General features: G+C 46.3%; 2 protein-coding genes across 3 annotated transcripts in view; both read left to right on the plus strand.

The window, feature by feature from the left end:
- Positions 1-628: 628 nt before the first annotated feature.
- Positions 629-18,686, plus strand: part of DLX4 (distal-less homeobox 4) — a 34,865-nt gene continuing 16,807 nt past the window's right edge. The window contains exon 1 of the mRNA XM_082194525.1: positions 629-1,430. Within this exon, the coding sequence (XP_082050651.1) occupies positions 1,046-1,430 (385 nt within the window). The 5' untranslated portion in view covers positions 629-1,045. The remainder of the gene's footprint in view (positions 1,431-18,686) is intronic.
- Positions 1,218-18,686, plus strand: part of PDK2 (pyruvate dehydrogenase kinase 2) — a 266,084-nt gene continuing 248,615 nt past the window's right edge. For both annotated transcript variants that reach the window (XM_082194469.1, XM_082194471.1), the window contains exon 1: positions 1,218-1,224. The gene's annotated coding sequence lies outside the window, so the exon portion shown is untranslated. The remainder of the gene's footprint in view (positions 1,225-18,686) is intronic.

Below are 18,686 nucleotides of genomic sequence, written 5' to 3' on the forward strand. Positions count from 1 at the left end.
TTGACAAACTTTTCTATCTGGATTCCTCTTCATTTCCCCAGAGGGACTTGGAAGGGCGAAGGGGACTTGTCCAAACCTGTCCACACGTCGTTTTTCGCCATCTCAGCCCCGGCCCCCATCCTCCCCCGCCGGACCTAATTATTTACTGTGTCGTTTTTTCTCTGAAATTTCAGATACTCCCCAAGCCAGCTCCCCTGCTGCCTCCCTCCCTCCCTCCCTCCTCCCCTGCTAGCCAGCCCCGCCCACTCGCAGGGTTGACAAACATTTCAGCCCTGGACTTCCCTTTCCTCTCTTTCCAAGATGGGCGAGGAAAATAGGGCAAGCCCCAACCTGTCGCTGCTGCATCCCTAACTTATGCTCCCTTGTGCGTGCGTGTGTGGGTGTGTGTCGCGGGTGCTGGGGGGGGGAGAGAGAGAGAGAAGGCAGGAGGTAGGCGGGGCTTGATCCCAACAACAGCTGCCTTTCAATCCGGCGCTTAATGAGGGGTGTCCCTAGGGTGCTCCGTGACGTCACTGAGCCTCCCGAGCCAACCGGGCTCGGCGGTGGGCGGGGCTCGGCGGGGAGATGAAAGGCGGCGGAATGGAGGCGCGAGGGCGGAAAGGGAGCTACCCCGCCCCCTTAGGCAGCTCTTCGCCCTCGCCTTCTCTTTCGCGGGAAGCTGGCTGGGCGAGAGGGCGCTGGTGCGGGGGACTTTATTGTTTTGGGAAGAGGCGAGGAGTGGAGCTCGCTGCTTGGACGTGAGCGATCGGCGGCGGCGTTATCAATATCAGTACCGATAACAGTCATAATAATAATAATACTCGCAGTGGCGGTGGTCTTGGCTTGATCTGGGCAAGGAGGAAGGAGTCGCTGCCCCAGGCATGAGGTTCTCCGGGCCCCACGCCGCCGCTGCCGCCCCCAGAAGCCGCCGATCCTCTGCGGGAACCCGGTAGTCCCCTCCACCCCACCCCGCTCAGCCCCAGCTCCTGGGGGGCTTCCTCTGGATGCGGCTGCGCCTGGGCGCTGCCCGCTCCGTCCGGCTGCCGCCAGCCCCGCCGAGCTTTGGATGATGACGATGAACTCTCTGGCCGAGAGCTTGCTGGGCCCTCCGGACCCGTCCAAGGCGTCCTTCCTGGACTTCGGGCTCGGCCCCCCACCTCCCTCTCCGCCTCTCCATCACCAGCAACAGCAGCAGCAACCCGGCTTGGCGCCCCCTTACTCTCTGCAAGCGCTGCAGCCGCCGCCGCACGACGGTGGTGGGGGCGGCGCCTTCCCCCCCGGCGCAGCCTCGTACGGCAGACCCCTGGCTTACGCCCCCTACCCCGGGGCAGCCGGCAGCAGCCCCCACCACGCTTTCTACCACCACCACCATCACCACCACGGCGCCTCGTACTCGCCTTACCAGCAGACCTCCAGCGCCCTGGGACACGGGACGAGGCTGGAGGAGACGGGTAAGGCGAGGCTGGCTGATTTGGAGACGGGAGGGGGTCTTGAAAGGGTGGGAAAGGGGAGAGAAGCATCCCTCTGGGGCAGCGAAAGCACCCCCGGCGCGGAGTCTTTCTCTGACTTGATCCGGAGTAGCCGGCTAGGCCGTTCACACGGTCGCCGATCCGGTTTGTCGGCGATCCGGATCAAGGGCTGGGTTGCGGCGCAGTGACGAGTAAACTGCTGGAAGGGGGCTTGCTTGCCTAGTGTAAGGAGCCTTGGCATAAGCGCAGGTCACGGCTAGGGGTTGCAAGGCCCCGGATTGCCGCGGGCAAGCACAAAAAGCCTGAAAAGGACACGTAGTAAAGGGGTCGCGAATGTGGATGCCTTGACGTGACTTCGAAGCGAGGGAGAGCGATGAGTTGGGGGAGCTGATATTTTAACTGGGGGGCAGAACTTGGGGGGAAAGATGCTATGTCTCCGGTGGCTTCTAATGCCAAATTTGGCAGTGTTGGTCAATTCGTTTCCCCTTTCCATCAAACCCCCATTTAACACGCATTTAATACATACACGCATATAAATAAAATGTTGCCCCGGCATAGGAGCCAACTGCTAGGGGCCGAGGTCCCTTCGGTCCCCCCAATAAAGTATTTGAAGGTCCGCCCCCCCCCTTAATGGGCATTGCCATTCAAATACTGTGCGTGCTCTGTCTTGTGATCGATTATGTGGGGCGGGATTTACCTGCTCCCCCCCCAATAGTTTATTCAAGTTGGCACCCCCGTGCCCCGGTATCATCAGCGAGGATGGGGAGGGGTACCTAGTGAGAACTTGAGGTGAATTTTAAATCGGATTTAGGATTCATGCAATGTCAAGCCTGCACTGAGTCCAGTGTCCCAATGGCTTAACACCTGATCTCTCTCACTCTTGATTTCTGCCCTGTATTAGTCAACATTCGCAAGTATGGGGATCTCGAACCAGCATCGATCACTTGTGGAAAACACCCACTGATTGGGGAGTTGCAGAGGACCCTACCTAGGAAAACCACCTGGTTTCCACCCAATGCCAGCTGTACTCAGAGTAGATCTGTTGGGCATAGGCAACTGAGAGCCACTAATTTCAATGGACTTGGTTAGATGGAACCCACCGGCCTACAGCCGTAGAGAAGCAGTTGGCAGCTTCACAAATTCAGTTGTGTTCTTAGGTGCAGACCAAAATGCAAATCCGAAGACCACTGGGTGCAGGGATTGTACAAGGACTGTGCTGTCCTTGCACATCCTTTGCAGTTTGCAGGTCTCTTTGCCGTCCACCAAAACTGCATACAGACACTTTACTTGGAATAAACCTCTCCCTCTGGCCACCAGCTGCAGAGAGGCTCATGGGAGGGGCTCCTAGAGCATTTGCCCCGCAGGGCAACCCACCTGACAGGCACCAAAAACATCACCAGGAGTAGGTTGACATGAATAAATCTCTATGGACAACGAGCGTTCCTCTTGGGGCAACAAACTTTGCAGTTAGCTGAACATAACTGGGGTCTTGGAGTCACTGGAGATAAGTTCCTCTGCTCCTGACTCCCTTTATAAATAGGATAGTATTTGGTTTCTTGGTTGTTATTTCTTGGTTTTTAAAATCATTACGGTTGTCTTCAAATGTATTTGAAGCGTGGGTGGTGCTGTGGGTTAAACCACAAAGCCTAGGACTTGCCGATCAGAAAGTCGGCGGTTGGAATCCCCGTGACGGGGTGAGCTCCCGTTGCTCGGTCCCTGCTCCTGCCAACCTAGCAGTTCGAAAGCACGTCAAAGTGCAAGTACATAAATAGGTACCACTCTGGCGGGAAGGTAAACGGCGTTTCCGTGCGCTGCTCTGGTTCTCCAGAAGCGGCTTAGTCATGCTGGCCACATGACCCGGAAGCTGTACGCCGGCTCCCTCGGCCAATAAAGTGAGATGAGCGCAGCGACCCCAGAGTCGGTCACGACTGGACCTAATGGTCAGGGATCCCTTTACCTTTACCTTTAATTGCAGGAGGTTTGATGAGACGACCCTGTTGGGTCCCTTCCAACTCTACAATTCTATTATTCTTATACACTTGAGAGTATTTGGACAGGAATATCCACGTCTCAGGACTGTTGGAGGTGGGGGAGGGAAATTTTGGAGAGTGATTCCCCTACCCCCAGTGTCCTTCCAGGCCCAAGATACTGTTGCACCTCTCCTTTAACCCATAGCTTGGTGTGGGTAAGCCCTGGTCTTTCTGCCTCAGTCTCCCTGTCTGGGAAATGGTCAGAAGGGTCACAAGTGCCACAGAAAAGGTACATAGGCAAAAGAGGATAGGAGGGGTTTAGATGTGTGGTGTGCAGGCTTTTGGCAACCCCTTTAGTCCTCCTCCTGAAGCTGGAGCTCTCCTAACTGCAGTTGTTCACAATCACCCTTTGTTAACCCTCTTCTGTTCAGTCTTCTCCTGTTTCCTGCTCTGTTCAGAACGAAAGCGCCTGCAGGCAAGGCCTTGTTGCCTCTTGATTGTATTGCTCTGTAAAAGTGCCATGTACCTGTATGGTGCTGTGTAAATAACTTGCCACAGGAGGATGAGGGAGGTTGAGCCACCCAGCAAGCCTCATGGCAGCCCTTAGACTGATGTTCTGGGGCTGAGCCCTGGCTGCTTCCAGTTTGGTCTGCCCTTTGCACATGGGCAGACTGCCTTTTGATCCAAGGCACTTCCTCAACTCCAAGACTAGGATGCCACACACACACACTTGCTTTGTCAGAAATGGGGTACAGTCTGTGGCCCCACCATACAGGGAGAGATATGTTCCATCCCCAGTACTTTAGGAAAACTTTTCTTTTGTAATTTTTTTTTGGGGGGGTATATCTCTTCCAGGGACGCGGGTGGCACTGTGGGTTAAACCACAGACTTGCCGATCAGAAGGTCAGCGGTTTAAATCCCCCCGATGGGGTGAGCTCCAGTTGTTTGGTCCCTGCTCCTGCCAACCTAGCAGTTCGAAAGCACACCAGTACAAGTAGATAAATAGGTACCACTCCAGCAGGAAGGTAAATGGCGTTTCCATGCGCTGCTCTGGTTCGCCAGAAGCGGCTTAGTCATGACTGTATGCTGGCTCCCTCGGCCAATAAAGCGAGATGAGTGCCGCAACCCCAGAGTTGGTAACGCCTGGACCTAATGGTCAGTGGTCCCTTTACCTATATCTCTTCCACTCACAGCTCCTTCTTGACACATTTGATGGGCAATTTTCTTTCTCATTCCTCCCCCCTCCTTCTGACATACTATCAAGGGATATCACTGGAATGAGTCCCTATCCGTTCTGGGTAGCTTTTTAAATAATTTTGACAAAACCCAGATGCTTTCTCAGACAACGAGGCAAACTCTGCAGAATCCTTTAATAGGAAACTGCTTGACTTGGTTTCTTCCAAAGAGGGCATGCAAATATATTAATATTTCTCTGGCATGTTTTGCATTGCAAAGGGGCTTCTCTGTTGCATGCCGTCCCCAACCAACTTGGCTTTAAACTGAGCTCCCAAACCTAATAAAAAAGAATGTTAGATGGATTCATTCCTGAGACACTGAACTGCAAAGGATGATTTGGAGATGTTTTGTTTGTTTTAGGGCCTGCTGCATTTTGCAAAATTATTATTGGATTTAAAAGAAGCAATTGATCTTTCTTTTTTCTTTTTCTAAAAAGCCATTTAAAAGTCATCCGGTGGTTCATAAATGGGAAACATATGAACGCTGTAACTGAAAACATTGTCTGTTGTTTAGATTTTTTGTTCTAAATCTGAAATGGAAATGCTAACTTTTATACTTTTAATTTTTTTATTTAAATGTGATTTAGACAGAGGACATTCCAAGCCAGTCCTCCTCCCCCACTTCCTATGTTAATGAATTGGAGCGGGGTGAGTGCTTAAGAGTGCAGTGGTAAAATGATGTCTTATGCATAAGATTTAAAAAGATGCATAACAATATTCTTGAATCAGCTACACAGGGCTGATTTAATTTTATTTTGAAAAAAGAATGCTTTAGAAACAGGATATGCTGAGCCATTTTCAGCTAGATAGTCTGGACTGAAATTAACCCATAAAATTAGCCTCCTTCCATGGGAGTTTCTGCTCAACGTTTTTTGTGAAACTGGGTCCATAACGCTAAACTTGGGGGAAATCCAAGTTAGACTTGACTCGGTTCTTGATTATAAAGTGTGTGTGTGAACCCGGGATTTTTCGATTGCACTAATTCTTACATCTCCAGTCGCCCTAGCAGAATGTTTGTAATATATTGCCATTTTCAATACAGTTCTAGGACCTGAGTGGTAAAAAACACGGCTGAGAAACGGATGGGCTCCCGCGCTTGGCTCTCTCGGTCTGCATTTTCCACTGCCCAAGCAAGGAATATGTATTGTTTATATTCGAGGAATATGTATGTTATTAAATTTGCAGACAAAGCAATGCTTCTCATCTTAATAGCTGGAGATGTGGAGGAATTGAGTTACTACCCCCTTGACTGCCCAGGCAATAACAGTGCGCCTGAGCATGCACAGAGTGCTTCTCCATCATCCCCGAAGAACAGTAGGCTGCCCTCTTGAAACGAGGAGTCCAGGCAGCTCTGAACACCCCCCGCGCCGCTTCTTCAAAAGAAGCCCTGAATTATAGCCAATAATTCGTTTCCTCGCATCGTGTCTTGTTTATATATTTGAATCCCCAGCCCTCACCCCCCCCAAAACACTCTTTTTAATTGGCACCTGTCAAGATCAGCAAGGGAGATAGAAGATGTCTTTATGGTAATTTGAGGCAGAATTGCAGCACCACGGAAATCCATTTGCAAGCGCTGCCCTCTCTGCTTGGCTGGAGAGCAATTTCGATTTATTAGGCCGGCGTAGATCGCACGCGCACCGACGGCTTAATTAATGAGCTTTGGAACGCGCCGCGGCGCTACAATTTGAGGAGGCGATGATTACTACTTGCCACGGGGGCTACCCGCTGCCATATCGCTTAATCATGCAATCCAAGATCCCAAAATTAAGAGGGATCCTCCTAGCTGGCGCGGTTAGCGGAGAAAGACCGTTCGTAGGATTCCGTCCCACCCCACGCGCAAACACACAAAACACGTGGCCTCGGTTTTCTTTTTGTTGCAGCCACCCCAGAGTTACCCAGAACGCTTCCTCAAGACAGAAAGGGTCGCCTTATCCGTCGGCGCTTCCCAGCTCGCTGCTGGGCCCGTTTACTCGGAAGTAAGCGCCTCTTGAGACCAGTGGGACTTGGCCCCAAAGCCCTGTGTTGGGTAGCTCGCGCGCTTCCCCACTCCCATTGAGATCAGTAAGACTTAGGCCGCCTGGTTGCGCCCTGTTTGCGCGCGATCCTAAACGTGCTTCCTGGTGAGAAAGCCCCGCTGAGATCCCAGGAACAGATATCTTGACGAAGAGCGGTCAGCTAAGAGGTGTCAAACGGTCCTGGCTTTTGATGGCACAAGTTGCTTTTGGGTGGAAGCAGGCGGCTGTGGCGGTTTTCGAATGATACAGAGCTCTTCGTTAGGCAAGAGGGAAATTAGTTCTCAAATTGGAAGAAGAGAGGTTCCTTTGTCGTGCCGTTTACTCCTAGGTAAATGGGATTAGGGTGGCCGCGTCAGTCTAGCGAAACAACGTGATCGATTTATTAGAATTGTTTTTACACCTCGTGTAATCACGTTTGCGGAGCAAAGCGGATTACAATGGGCGCGCACGTATACAATCTGCCTTGCCCTGCAAATCTGATAGCAGGTCGGACCTTCTTGTTCTTCTCAGGAGTAAACCCCATGGATTTTAACAGGATTACTCCTAGGTAAAGTGTGTTGCGCAGCCGCGTTAAGGCTGTCAAATCAATTCTGTTGGGATACTGAGAATTATTAATATCTCACATCGAATACAACTGATCTGTAGAAAGGACTTTATGATCTGAAAACAGAGACAATGTACTCACTTTTGTAACCCAAGGAAATCATTAATAAAAACAATATTTAAAAATGGTTTGGAAGCATTGCGTCGGAGCGCGCAATTTTCCACAAATCGCTTCGGTTTAAACGGGTGCGCGCTTATAGAAGAGGAACTTTGCAACCCTATGCGCGTCTACTCAGAAGTAAATCATTGAGTTCAGCGGATTGCGCAGGAATAGGGCTGCAGACCAGTAGCGCAGCGCTTGGGAGAATCCAAGTGACCTTTACATAGGATCGCGTTGTTTTAAAGCTGCAATTCTGTGTGCATTTAGTTGGATTGAATGCAGCAGGACTTGCTTCCGAGTAGAATGTAGTATGAGCCGGGGAAGACGAGGAAGCCTGGCTTCAAAAAGCAATCCTAGAAGATAATTCCGTTGTCGTTGTTATTTTAATGATTCGCCTTTCAGCCCGCAGCTTCGCAAGGCGGCCTACAAACAAATGCGTTAAAACGCCACTCACCAAGAGCCCTTAAAACCAATAAACGTTGACGCCAATGATTTTTTCCCCCAAGGGAGGCTGATTTTTTTTATTACAGGCTTGTGGGATGGGGGAAGAGGCGGCTGCAAAATCCCTTTCAAAACAAATACAATAATAAATGTGGTATTAAGACTTTCAATTATATAATAATAAAATTAATTGAAAGTAGTGCCATAAATTGCGGTGTGTCGGAAATGTAAAAAAACACCACCACCAAAAACCCACACACAACGTTAGCGCGGAACCCTGGCAAGTCCCGGTTTTCTGGCTTTGAAGAAGAAAATAGGCAACATAGCGGCCCTTTTGATGTTTTTATATTTAAGCTTCAGCAGGTGAGGGCGTTTAAAATCAGCATTAAAGTCGAATCCGTCAGTGCAATGAGTTTTGGGGCATGGAAAGGCAAGACAACCCGAATTGAATCGGGTTTTTAAAATTATTATTATTATAAAAGCATGATCCTACGCCTACTGCGGAAGAGCTCGGCAGAAAACACACCGGTCCCTGGAATAAGTAAAAGGCGAGGCCAGGAGTCCGCTTGGCTTCATCCCAGCAACCCCAGAAACATTCGCGGAGAATAGAGACACCGCATGGAATAATTTCGGCCTGTGCGTCCCAAGTAATTTATTTAAACCATTTAATAAACTCTCCGTTTTATTTTTCCTTCGGAAAGGAGCCGTGAGGAGCAGAAGGCTTAAAAACAAAACCCTCGTTGCGCGTGCACAGGGGTTTCCTTCCGAGGAAGCGCGCGCGGGATCGCCCTGTAGATCATTTTAGTGGACCAGCGGCGATCCGAGCCAAAGAGCCCTTTTAAGAAAGAAGAAATCGCTCACATGTCGTTTTTAAAACCAGCGTTCTGGCTTTGTGCGCGCGCGTTTTGGCGTGAACCCGAAACCCCCGCCGTTTCCACCCGCTGCGCATTCCCTCCCCCTGAAGGCCTGCAGTTTAGGCGGTGTTAAATATCAGGTTAATTTCGCTGCTTCGTTTCTGCTCTGTTTCTTGGGCTCGTCTTGTGGTTCCTCCCGGCTGGCAAAGCAAGCTCTTCCTTAAGGAGAAAAGTGTTCTTATGTGGTTAATTTCAAGGGTTCCATTTAATCCGCGCTCCAATTCCTGAGCGTCCTCTCAAACCTGGCTAATTAAAATCTCGATTTAAAACCTGACATGGTGAAATGAAGATGATTTCATGCAGTCAAATCGTTGCTGCAGGTTTGCGCTTTCGACGGATCGTTATTTCTATGAATCATCCGAGTGACCGCTCTGGATGTGTTAAGTTTCTTGAAGGGCGCTTTCGTTTCTAGACTTTCTCGTCGCCCCTCTCCCTTTTTTAAATTAGAAAATGAATGAATAAGGGCCTGAGATCTTTCTTCCAAACGCATCGGAAGCCCCCTTTAATTTCAAGACGGCTTGACAGAATCCAAGTGTATGGCAATCTCTTAGAATAAATGCTTAATAATAATAATAATTAATAATAATAATAAATTTTAAAAAAATCTCTACGCAGGACCAAGAGAATGTCCATGCTGAAATCACCCTACCAGCCATTATATTTAATACTGAGTTAGATGAGCCAATGGTCCCACTCAGTCACCTGTCCTTAGAGTTGTTGTATATTAATAATAATATACAATAATAACAATATATTAACACGACGGCCACATGTGGTTGCAGGTGTTAGTCCCAACTAGCGAAACAAACAAACAACCCCCCCCCCAAAAAAAACTTACATGTTCTCTCAGGGAATAATTCATCGCCCTGGCTCTGCTAAACTTCAGGTATCTGGTTTTATTACGGTATTGGTTTTATTTTGTAAACCGCCTTGTTTTTTGTGCAGTGAAAGGCGGTCTATAAAGTCTTTAAGATCAAGACTTCGACATTTGGGTTTCAATACCGGCAGACGAGATTTCTTGCTTTAGAGAACCCAGAGTTTAAGAAGCGGCTAGTCGGGTGTGATTCTCTTCCCCCCGCCCCATTTTTAGCAACCCCAGTGTTAGAGACAGCGGGGAAACGGTCAACTTCGCCTGGGGTGGGAGGCACCTTGTAGGCTCGGCGGGAAATTCTCCTGCACAAGAGCGCGAGGTTGATTTGCAGGAGAACCACTGGCGGATTTCTGCCCCGAGACGTCACCTTGACGGTCTCTTAAAATCAGTTGTGTGCGTGGAAGGTCGGTGTTTACGTCGATCGCTTGTGATTTTTCTACTCAAAGGAGTCCATAACTGGCTTTTACCATTCGCGATCAGAGACACTTCTGATCATAAACGTTGTGGCAAACGTCAGGATTTTAGGTAAAATTTCCCATTATATAGCACAATAATAACAACAACAATAACAATAAAATATAATAATTATATATTAGAAATTATATATATAATATATTCACGTTTAAGTTTCTGAGGGCCTCGATCCTCGTGCATCTACTCCTTACACACGCAGCCAATCCACGTCCCCCACCCACCAGATCCTTCAGCATAACAGAACACAGCCATCCAAGCAAAATTTGGCAATCGATAAACTAAAATAAAATTATCGGTTGGATCCAGACCGAACTGGTTCCCTTGAATTACAGTCTTAACAATTTAAATCGCTCAAGTCACGGCTTAGTTCCAACTGATTTCGATGGCAACTCCTCAAACCCCAGCCATTGTATACTCTGAAGCAAGCCCCATTTGACTCCATGGGACTTACTCCCAGGTAAATGGTGTGCTTAAATATAGCATTGCAGCCTTGATCTCAATCCAGATTTACGCGTGCTCTAATTGATGGAGAAATATTAAGGCTTTTCTTAGACTGACTGGAGGGGCGGTGTTCCATTTTCTTTTTCTTCGTGTTTATATTTATTAAACTTTTTTTTTTAACGTAGACACAGGGTCAGGCGCCTTGATTTTTCTTTTCAACTTAAATTATTCCTTAAGGGCTCGGCACTTTAATCTTTCTGACTAGCTGACATCTCGTACTTCGTGGATTGCGTGTAGGCGGTCATTATTTAGGTCTCTCCTCGTCTATCAAAGACAAGCGGCGTCTTCAACCGGTTTATAAAACCACAAGAATTGTGCGTATTTTTTTTAAGGAGGGGAAAGAGAGCTTACTTTTCACTTTGGCGGGGTTTGCGCAGGAGAACTCCCCCGCTGTTTTGCACTGCTCGATTTCAAGCAGATAAGAAGCGCGCTCCTACGCGCGTTTACGCGCAAATAACTCCCATTGAGTCCAACGGGAGTGAGAGCGCAGTTTGCGCGCTCCGCGCGCTCTTACTCGGGAGTAAATCCCATAGAAAACAAACGGGGCTTCCTTCTCAGTAGACAAGCCCTGCGATTTCGGAGTAGATCGCTTTGTCGTTTCCTTCTGGAGACCATTTCCGGTAGAAATGGAGCGGACAGGAGCAGTCTACTCAGAAGTAAGCCCCATTGAGTTCAAAGGGCTTTGCTACTTGCAGAATAAGCTGGCAAAAAAAAAAGAGAGAGAAGCGAATTATATTTAATAAAGGCTCGTGCCCAATATTCGCCAGTCAAACTGCAGCCTATAATTAAATTAGTGAAATTCGGAGTCCCCACCTCCGCAAATTGTGTTGATATTATTATTATTAATCCATTTGAATCCAGGTATTTTGGTTTAACCAAGCAAGGCCGATCGCGTTTATTTGATAACATTAACCGGTTGTGTTGGTATCAACAGGGGAAAAAAAAACTGAACAGAGGATCTTCTTGGTAAGACTGTGTGCGTGTGTTTTAACTGAGATCAACAAAGTACAGCCCTAAAAAAAATTCTTATAAATTTCCTTAGGGGAAGAAGAGGGGTGGGGAGGACCACGTGGGCCCAGGTAACCGAACACCCTGCACTCCACGGAATTATTGGCCCTGGAACAAATAACTTTCTTCACCTGCGAAGCTCCCGCTCCCGAAGTGACTGTGGCTTGTTTACTTTGAGATCTGTTGCGACTCCGGGATTGACAGCCAGAACCGACGCTTGTTTACCGGGAACGAAGGTCTCCCGGGCTTGACAGTCCCGAGAAATCACTGCATCCTTTACTCAGGAGTAAATCTGACCGCGGTATTGACTCCTGTGTAAGTGTGGAGGCAGTGGTGCTGTGGTCTAAACCACTGAGCCTTGGGCTTGCCGATCAGAAGGTCAGCGGTTCGAATCCCCGCAGCGGGGTGAGCTCCCGTTGCTCGGTCCAAGCTCTTGCCAACCTAGCAGTTCGAAAGCACATCACTGCAAGTAGATAAATAGGTGAATGGCATTTCCATGCGCTGCTCTGGTTCGCCAGAAGCAGCTTAGTCATGCTGGCTACACAATCCGGAAGCTGTACGCCGGCTCCCTTGGCCAGTAAAGCGAGAGGAGGCCTCAACCCCAGTGTTGTCCGCAACTGGACCTTATGGTCAGGGGTCCCTTTACCTTTTAAGTGTGGACGTGGGTGGCGCTGTGGTCTAAACCACAGAGCCTAGGGCTTGCCGATCAGAAGGTTGGCGGTTCGAATCCCTGCAGCGGGGTGAGCTCCCGTTGCTCGGTCCCTGCTCCTGTCAACACAGCAGTTCGAAAGCATGTAATAGTGCAAGTAGATAAATAGGTACCGCTCTGGCGGGAAGGTAAACCGCGTTTCCATGCGCTGCTCTGGTTCACCAGAAGTGGCTTAGTCCTGCTGGCCACATGACCCGGAAGCTGTCTGTGGACAAACGCTGGCTCCCTCGGCCAATAAAGCAAGATGAGCACCGCAACCCCAGAGTCGTCCGCGACTGGACCTAACGGTCAGGGGTCCCTTTACCTTTAAGTGTGGATAGGGTTGTAAGCCTTTCATCACGATCCCTATCGGGTGCAAGAAGTCCAGAGCAGCTTGCTCTCGAGGAAAACCTTCCTTGGAGGTTTTTAAGCCGAGCTTGGGTGGCCGTCTGTCGTGGATGCTTTAGTTGAGATTCCTGCCTTGCAGGGGGTTGGACTAGATGACCATTGGGTCCCTTCCAACTCTATGATTCTATGAAACAAGCTCAGGCCGAAACCCCCTTCTAATCTAGCTTCCTGGTCTCAGAGCTGGCCAACCATGTGCTTATGGGATGCCCACACAAACAGAAGAACCTGCACCACTGCCCTCTCTCGTCCCCAGCATACTGCCTCTGATAGCAGACATAGAACATAGCCATCATGCCTAGTAGCCATGGAAAGACTTAACTTCCATTAATTTGTCTAATCCTCTCCTTTTGAAAGCCATCTAAGCTGGTGAACATCGCTGCACCATCTTACAGGAGCGGATTTCGTGCTTTAAACCACGTGCTGTTAAATTTATTCCCCTTTGCTGACTGGGGTGGCCTTGGTTTCTAATCTTACAAGAGGAGGAAAAACTGCTCCTTATGATCTACTTCCCCAATTCCATGCACAAAATGTTACACGCTTCCATCATGTGCCCCTTTGCCCTAGGGTTCCCTCCAAACAACTAAAAAAGAAAGCAAAAAACCTAGAATCTTAGAATTGTATTAATAATAACAACAAGAATCTTATTGTTTATACCCTGCTCAATTCCAGCTGTAGAATTGGAAGGAACCCCTTTGGTCATCTAATGCTTAGCTTTGCACTTGTGCTAGCAGTTTTGTTGCTGCTCCTCATAGTGGAGTTTTCTCTATCCCCTAGATAATTTTGGTTGTGTTTTTCTGAAACCTTTCCAGCTCTGCAATATCCTTCCTGAGATGAGGCAACCAGAACCGTCTGTGGCCTACCAAATGGGGTCTCACCTTACAAGGGCATGATGATATTATTGGCAGTTTAATTTTCAGACCCTTTCTAAATAATTCCTTTTTTTAATTATTAAATAATTTTTTATTACATTTTCCATTTTAACAATCCAATCACATTAAATATTCCAAATTATACAAATACAAATCATACCGTCCAAATATTCTGCCAAATTATAATTTTTTTTGGGGGGGGACTTCCCATGCTTCAAGTCTGGGGGGGGGCTCTGATCCTTTCTAAATAATCCCTACCTTGGAATTCTGCTAGGATTGCAGCTTTTCCATTTTAAGCTTATTTCTTTGGAAGTCAATGGGCCTTACTCCCAAGTAATGGCAGTTGTGCAGTGTGGCTCTGCCTTTAGTCAGAAATCAGCCCAGACAAGCATGCATAGTATTTTGCAGCTTTATAATGCAAGCCTGTACATGAATACTCAGGAACAAGCCCCATTGAGTTCAGTGGAAGTTGCTGCTGAGTAAGTGTGCATAAATTTGCAGCCTTAGACTTGAAAGGGAGGTCTGCTTCTTCCTACTTTCTGTAAGTTACCTGAATCCCATTGCCCCCAGTTGCCATTGTTGTTGTTTTCTCCAAGTCAGGGCAGTGCTTGAGTCAGTCAGTCATTTATTTATTTTTTTAATGCATATATATATATATATATATATATATATATATATATATATATATTAATACTAATATTTTAAAAAGAAGCTTTAAGTGCTGTACAGCATTAAAAATTGAACACTATTATTGTGTTGCTGTTTTTTTAAAGAAAATAACCGATACAACATAAAAAACTGTAGTATAAAGTCATATAAAATCAGAATTTGGGGGATTTCGAAAAATAAAAACGGGATTCAATTTTATGGCCCAGGAGAAACGGAAACCTGTGTCTTTAGAAGGCGTTTGACGCAACTGATAGTTGCTGCTTCAGGTTTCTGTAAATCCTTTTAGAGAGGAATGTGGATCAGGTGAATTCATTCCAAGTTTGATTACTGCAAAAGCGACAGAGTCCGCCCCTTTCATAAAGTCCGGTAAGGCTGCATAGGATCAGATCCCATACTGTTTCCGGGGGGTGGGGGTGGGGAATGCTTCCCCTTCCTCATTTTAGAAGATTCTCACACCTGTCTTGGATCAAATATCCTGTCCAGTCCCCCTCTTGGTCTGCCAAGATATGAACATATAACACAACCACAGGGACTTATTTATTTGGCAATTCAACAGGTGAAGCTTCTCTGAGCCAGAAGCTGCAGTGATGGGCTGAGGCTACACCACTTGCATTTATGCCTTACCGTGTTGCTCTGACAGAGAGCTCTTGCTTTGTAAAAAAATAAAGGAAAGTAACACACCCCGGAAGAATGCGGAGTCTAAGGTGACCAAGATGAACTCATAAAGATAGAAATCCCAAAGGATTAAAATGTCCAAGCTCCTGTTATGAATTTATGTTCTAGGAAACCAAGATTATGAGAAAGGATGAGCTCTAGCTATGTTACTCTAGTGGAGTGGTTCTGTTAATTGGCAAGGATATGCTGTGAAATGTGATCCAGTGGAAGATTTCTTAAATGTTATTACTGGGTATTATTAAGTAGTGTTGGTATGATCCTCATCTGTATAGTTTGTCATACAGAAATTCAGATGGTAATCAGGCTGCAAATAAAATCATAATGCGTGTACATAATATTGCTTAGTGTTAAGAGTAATTACAGACCTAGTAATCCTTGCAGTGGCCCTACAGGGAAGGGCAATATTAGCAGAGCAAACAGGGGAGGTGGCAGGGAATAGTTGCTACTCTCAGGCACCCACTTACCTGAGAGTAAGCTCCATTGAACTTGAGGGGACTTACTTCCAAGTAGATGTATGTAAGATTGTAACCCTAGGCACATTTATTTGGATACTCTATTGGGATGATGGTGGTGAAAGCAAGATAGGAACCAGAAATAATATGCATTTGGGTGTGGATTTGAGTTTTATCTTATGAAACTAAAATCTCTGCCTGGTGGATTTTAATATTGTTTCTGCTGACTCTATCTCTGCATCATTCATGCTAATAAAATGGATCATGTCCTCTTAAGATCAACTAACATGGATCTCTTACCAAGATAGGAAAGATTTCTTGGCAAATATTTGGCTATGCTTTGCATAACATAAAAAGCCAACAGTATTATTATTATTATTATTATTATTATTATTATTATTATTATTATTTTATTATTTGCCAACAGTATTATTTATATGCTTTTACTATCAACATTTATGTGTCCTGGTGGCTTTTAACCATAACAGGTGCCAAATCTTATGGTCTAACCAGCAACCACGGCAGTTTTCCAGCCCAATTCTATGTACATTTACTTAGGCATGAGTATGCAGATTTCAGTAGGACTTAACTCCTGTCCAGTTTTGGATTTAGGACCACAGACCTAGGCTATCGTTTTGTACCCGCTAACTAGGGAGGGAGACCCATGGAACTCAATGAGACTTGTTTCTGAGCAGAGGTCTGTGTCACTGCAGTGCAATGCACTCTTAACATGGGAGGGAAGACAGCAGGGCTTAACTTCTAACTTGGTGCCACACAAAGATGTTTTGGGAGAATGAAGTGGGGAGCATTGTGATGAGAAGTTAAACTTCCAACATTTGATTTTTAAAGCACTAAAGGTGGCTGGGGTGGAAGGGGGTTAGAAGCTCTCCTGCCTAAATAGACAGAATAAAATTGAAAAGAGATGGGGGAAAGTTTGTGTGTGTGTGGAGGTGAGAAGACACTACAGTGGTATCTCGGGTTACAGACGTTTCAGGTTACAGACTCCGCTAACCCAGAAATAGTACCTCGGGTTAAGAACTTTGCTTCAGGATGAGAACATAAATCGTGCAGCGGTGGCACGGCGGCAGCGGGAGGCCCCATTAGCTAAAGTGGTACCTCAGGTTAAGAACAGACCTCCAGAGCGAATTAGGTTCTTAACCTGAGGTACCACTGTATTATGATTTTAAATTAAACAAACAAACAAGCAAGCAAACAAACAAACAAACAAACAAACAAACAAACAAACAGGGGAGTTAGGTGCCCCAGATGGGATCTTATGGGATCCACACTGAAGTCGGCAGTTGGAGAGACAATAGCAATGTGTCCCAAGATCCCTTGCAATATTGCAGATAGATGCTCTTCAGCAAACAATGGTAAACACGAATTCTCCAGAATTTTGTCCCATCCCACGTCTCTCTCCTAGACTATCCCCCTTGTTTCTGGCAATGCACCCCAGGCTTGTGATCGAGGCAGTATTGAGCCTCTGGCGCAACACAAACATCTTTGTGCCATGACAGCAGTTCTTAGGCAACAAGACATCTCAACCCCCTCTGTGCAATGGACTTGAAAAAATGTTAAAAGCGGAGAGTCAACTCCCCCCCCCCCAAAGCAGCAGCTACTTTATTACAGGGTGTTATTTCATCATTTTGTTTCTTTGCTAGTTGAAAAACAAAATAAAGACATGTGGCTTTATTGTTTCAAAAACCATCTGCACACCATACATTTAAAGCACGACCACCAAAGAATTCTGGGAACTGTAGAATTTGTTAAGGGTGCTGGGAACTGTAGTTTGGTGAGGCTTGAGCTACAATTCTCAGAATTCTTTGGGACAGGGCAATGTGCTTTAAATGTATGGTATATGTGCAGGAACACACAGAGAGAATGTGTGTCTTTGTGCACATACCCCTAAACATTTTGTGAATCTAAGTTTGGCCTCAGTGAGGGGCAGTATTTCTATATGAGTAGGAAAATGAGAGTACCCCCTAAACTTTTTGTTTTTTAAAGAAAAAAAAGCACTGTGAGTATATGTGTAAAGCCACTTTGGCATCTAAGCAGCATATAGGTAAAGAACTGTGTATATGCACATCTTGATAGTTAAAGGGAGCGGCCGTTTTTTGTGTGATTCCCCTGCCCTGAATCTTTCTCTGACTTGCCAAAACTTCTGTCTTCTGCAAGTGTTTGTCTTCTCTATTGTGGCTTCGACAGTAGCACATGGATGTGGTTTATTGAGGCGCCTAGGGAGTGTTCTTCGTTAAGCCTAACAGCTTGTCTTTTGCTTTGCACATCAATTGAGCTTCTTAATTAAAATTCACCCCGGTGAGAATTAAAAGCCGCACTGCCCAGGGACCTCTCCCCCTCGCCTCCTTCCCCGACACAGTTTCAAGCCAAGATGAGGGAAAACAAGGCCTCTGATTGGACAGCGACTCTTTCCTGAAATTGTTTGCATTTTTTGGACTCTGCTTTCTTCTCCTCAATTACTCTCTCCTCCTTGGGGGGGGGGGAAAGGAGCAGGTTTTTAAAAACAAGGAATATAATGAGGAAATTTTTTTGCATAATACAATCAAGTCTGGAATTTTTATGCAGAGTACGTTGGGTTGGAAAAAAACTGAGAATGTGTGCGAGATTTTCTGTTCCCATTTAGAAAAAAAGAAGAAGACCAGATTTGTTAAAACAGAATAGGCTTTGCAATTCCAAAGTATGGAGGAGGAAAAATCATGCTGATCAACTAGGCATTACAATCCTTAGGTTTTGTACTTGGTAAATGATTTTTTTTAAATTGCCTGTTCTCCATGAGACTGCTATAAAAAAAGGAGAGAGATATGGAAAATGTGAATTTCTAAAGCTGAAAGTTTGGCATAAATGGAGGCTTTTTGTCTAAGTGTAATTGCTGTGCAGGGTGGGTGATTTTCATGGGGCTGTGACTAGGGAGGGAAGGGTTAAATTACCCTTCCTCCCCTAGTCCTTTAATGCACCCTCTATGCATTAAAAGAAATCCAATGAAAATTGCTTGTCATTTAAATAAAATATTGCTTATCAAAAAAATTGTATTATCCTTACTCTTAACGCTGATGACATTGAACACTTTGAATTTAATGTAACATGGCACTGAGCCCTTTAGTATTATAATGATTTTATTTCCTTCAGAGATGGTTTTATTATAATATATATACCGTAATTTTGCGGCACAGACTTGAATTTCACAGGGTTGCATCAAATGGACACATTTTGACCGTGGAGCTTTGTATATGCATGCAAAATGTCCTCCCAACTCCCCCACGCTCATCTCCTCGGCTGTTGTTCGCCGGCTGATTGGCAGCTGTTTCAACATATCATTCCTTCTAGTCG

This window comes from Podarcis vaucheri (genome assembly GCF_965113315.1).
Source record: "Podarcis vaucheri genome assembly, chromosome: 13".
In the NCBI taxonomy this organism is placed as follows: Eukaryota; Metazoa; Chordata; class Lepidosauria; order Squamata; family Lacertidae; genus Podarcis; species Podarcis vaucheri.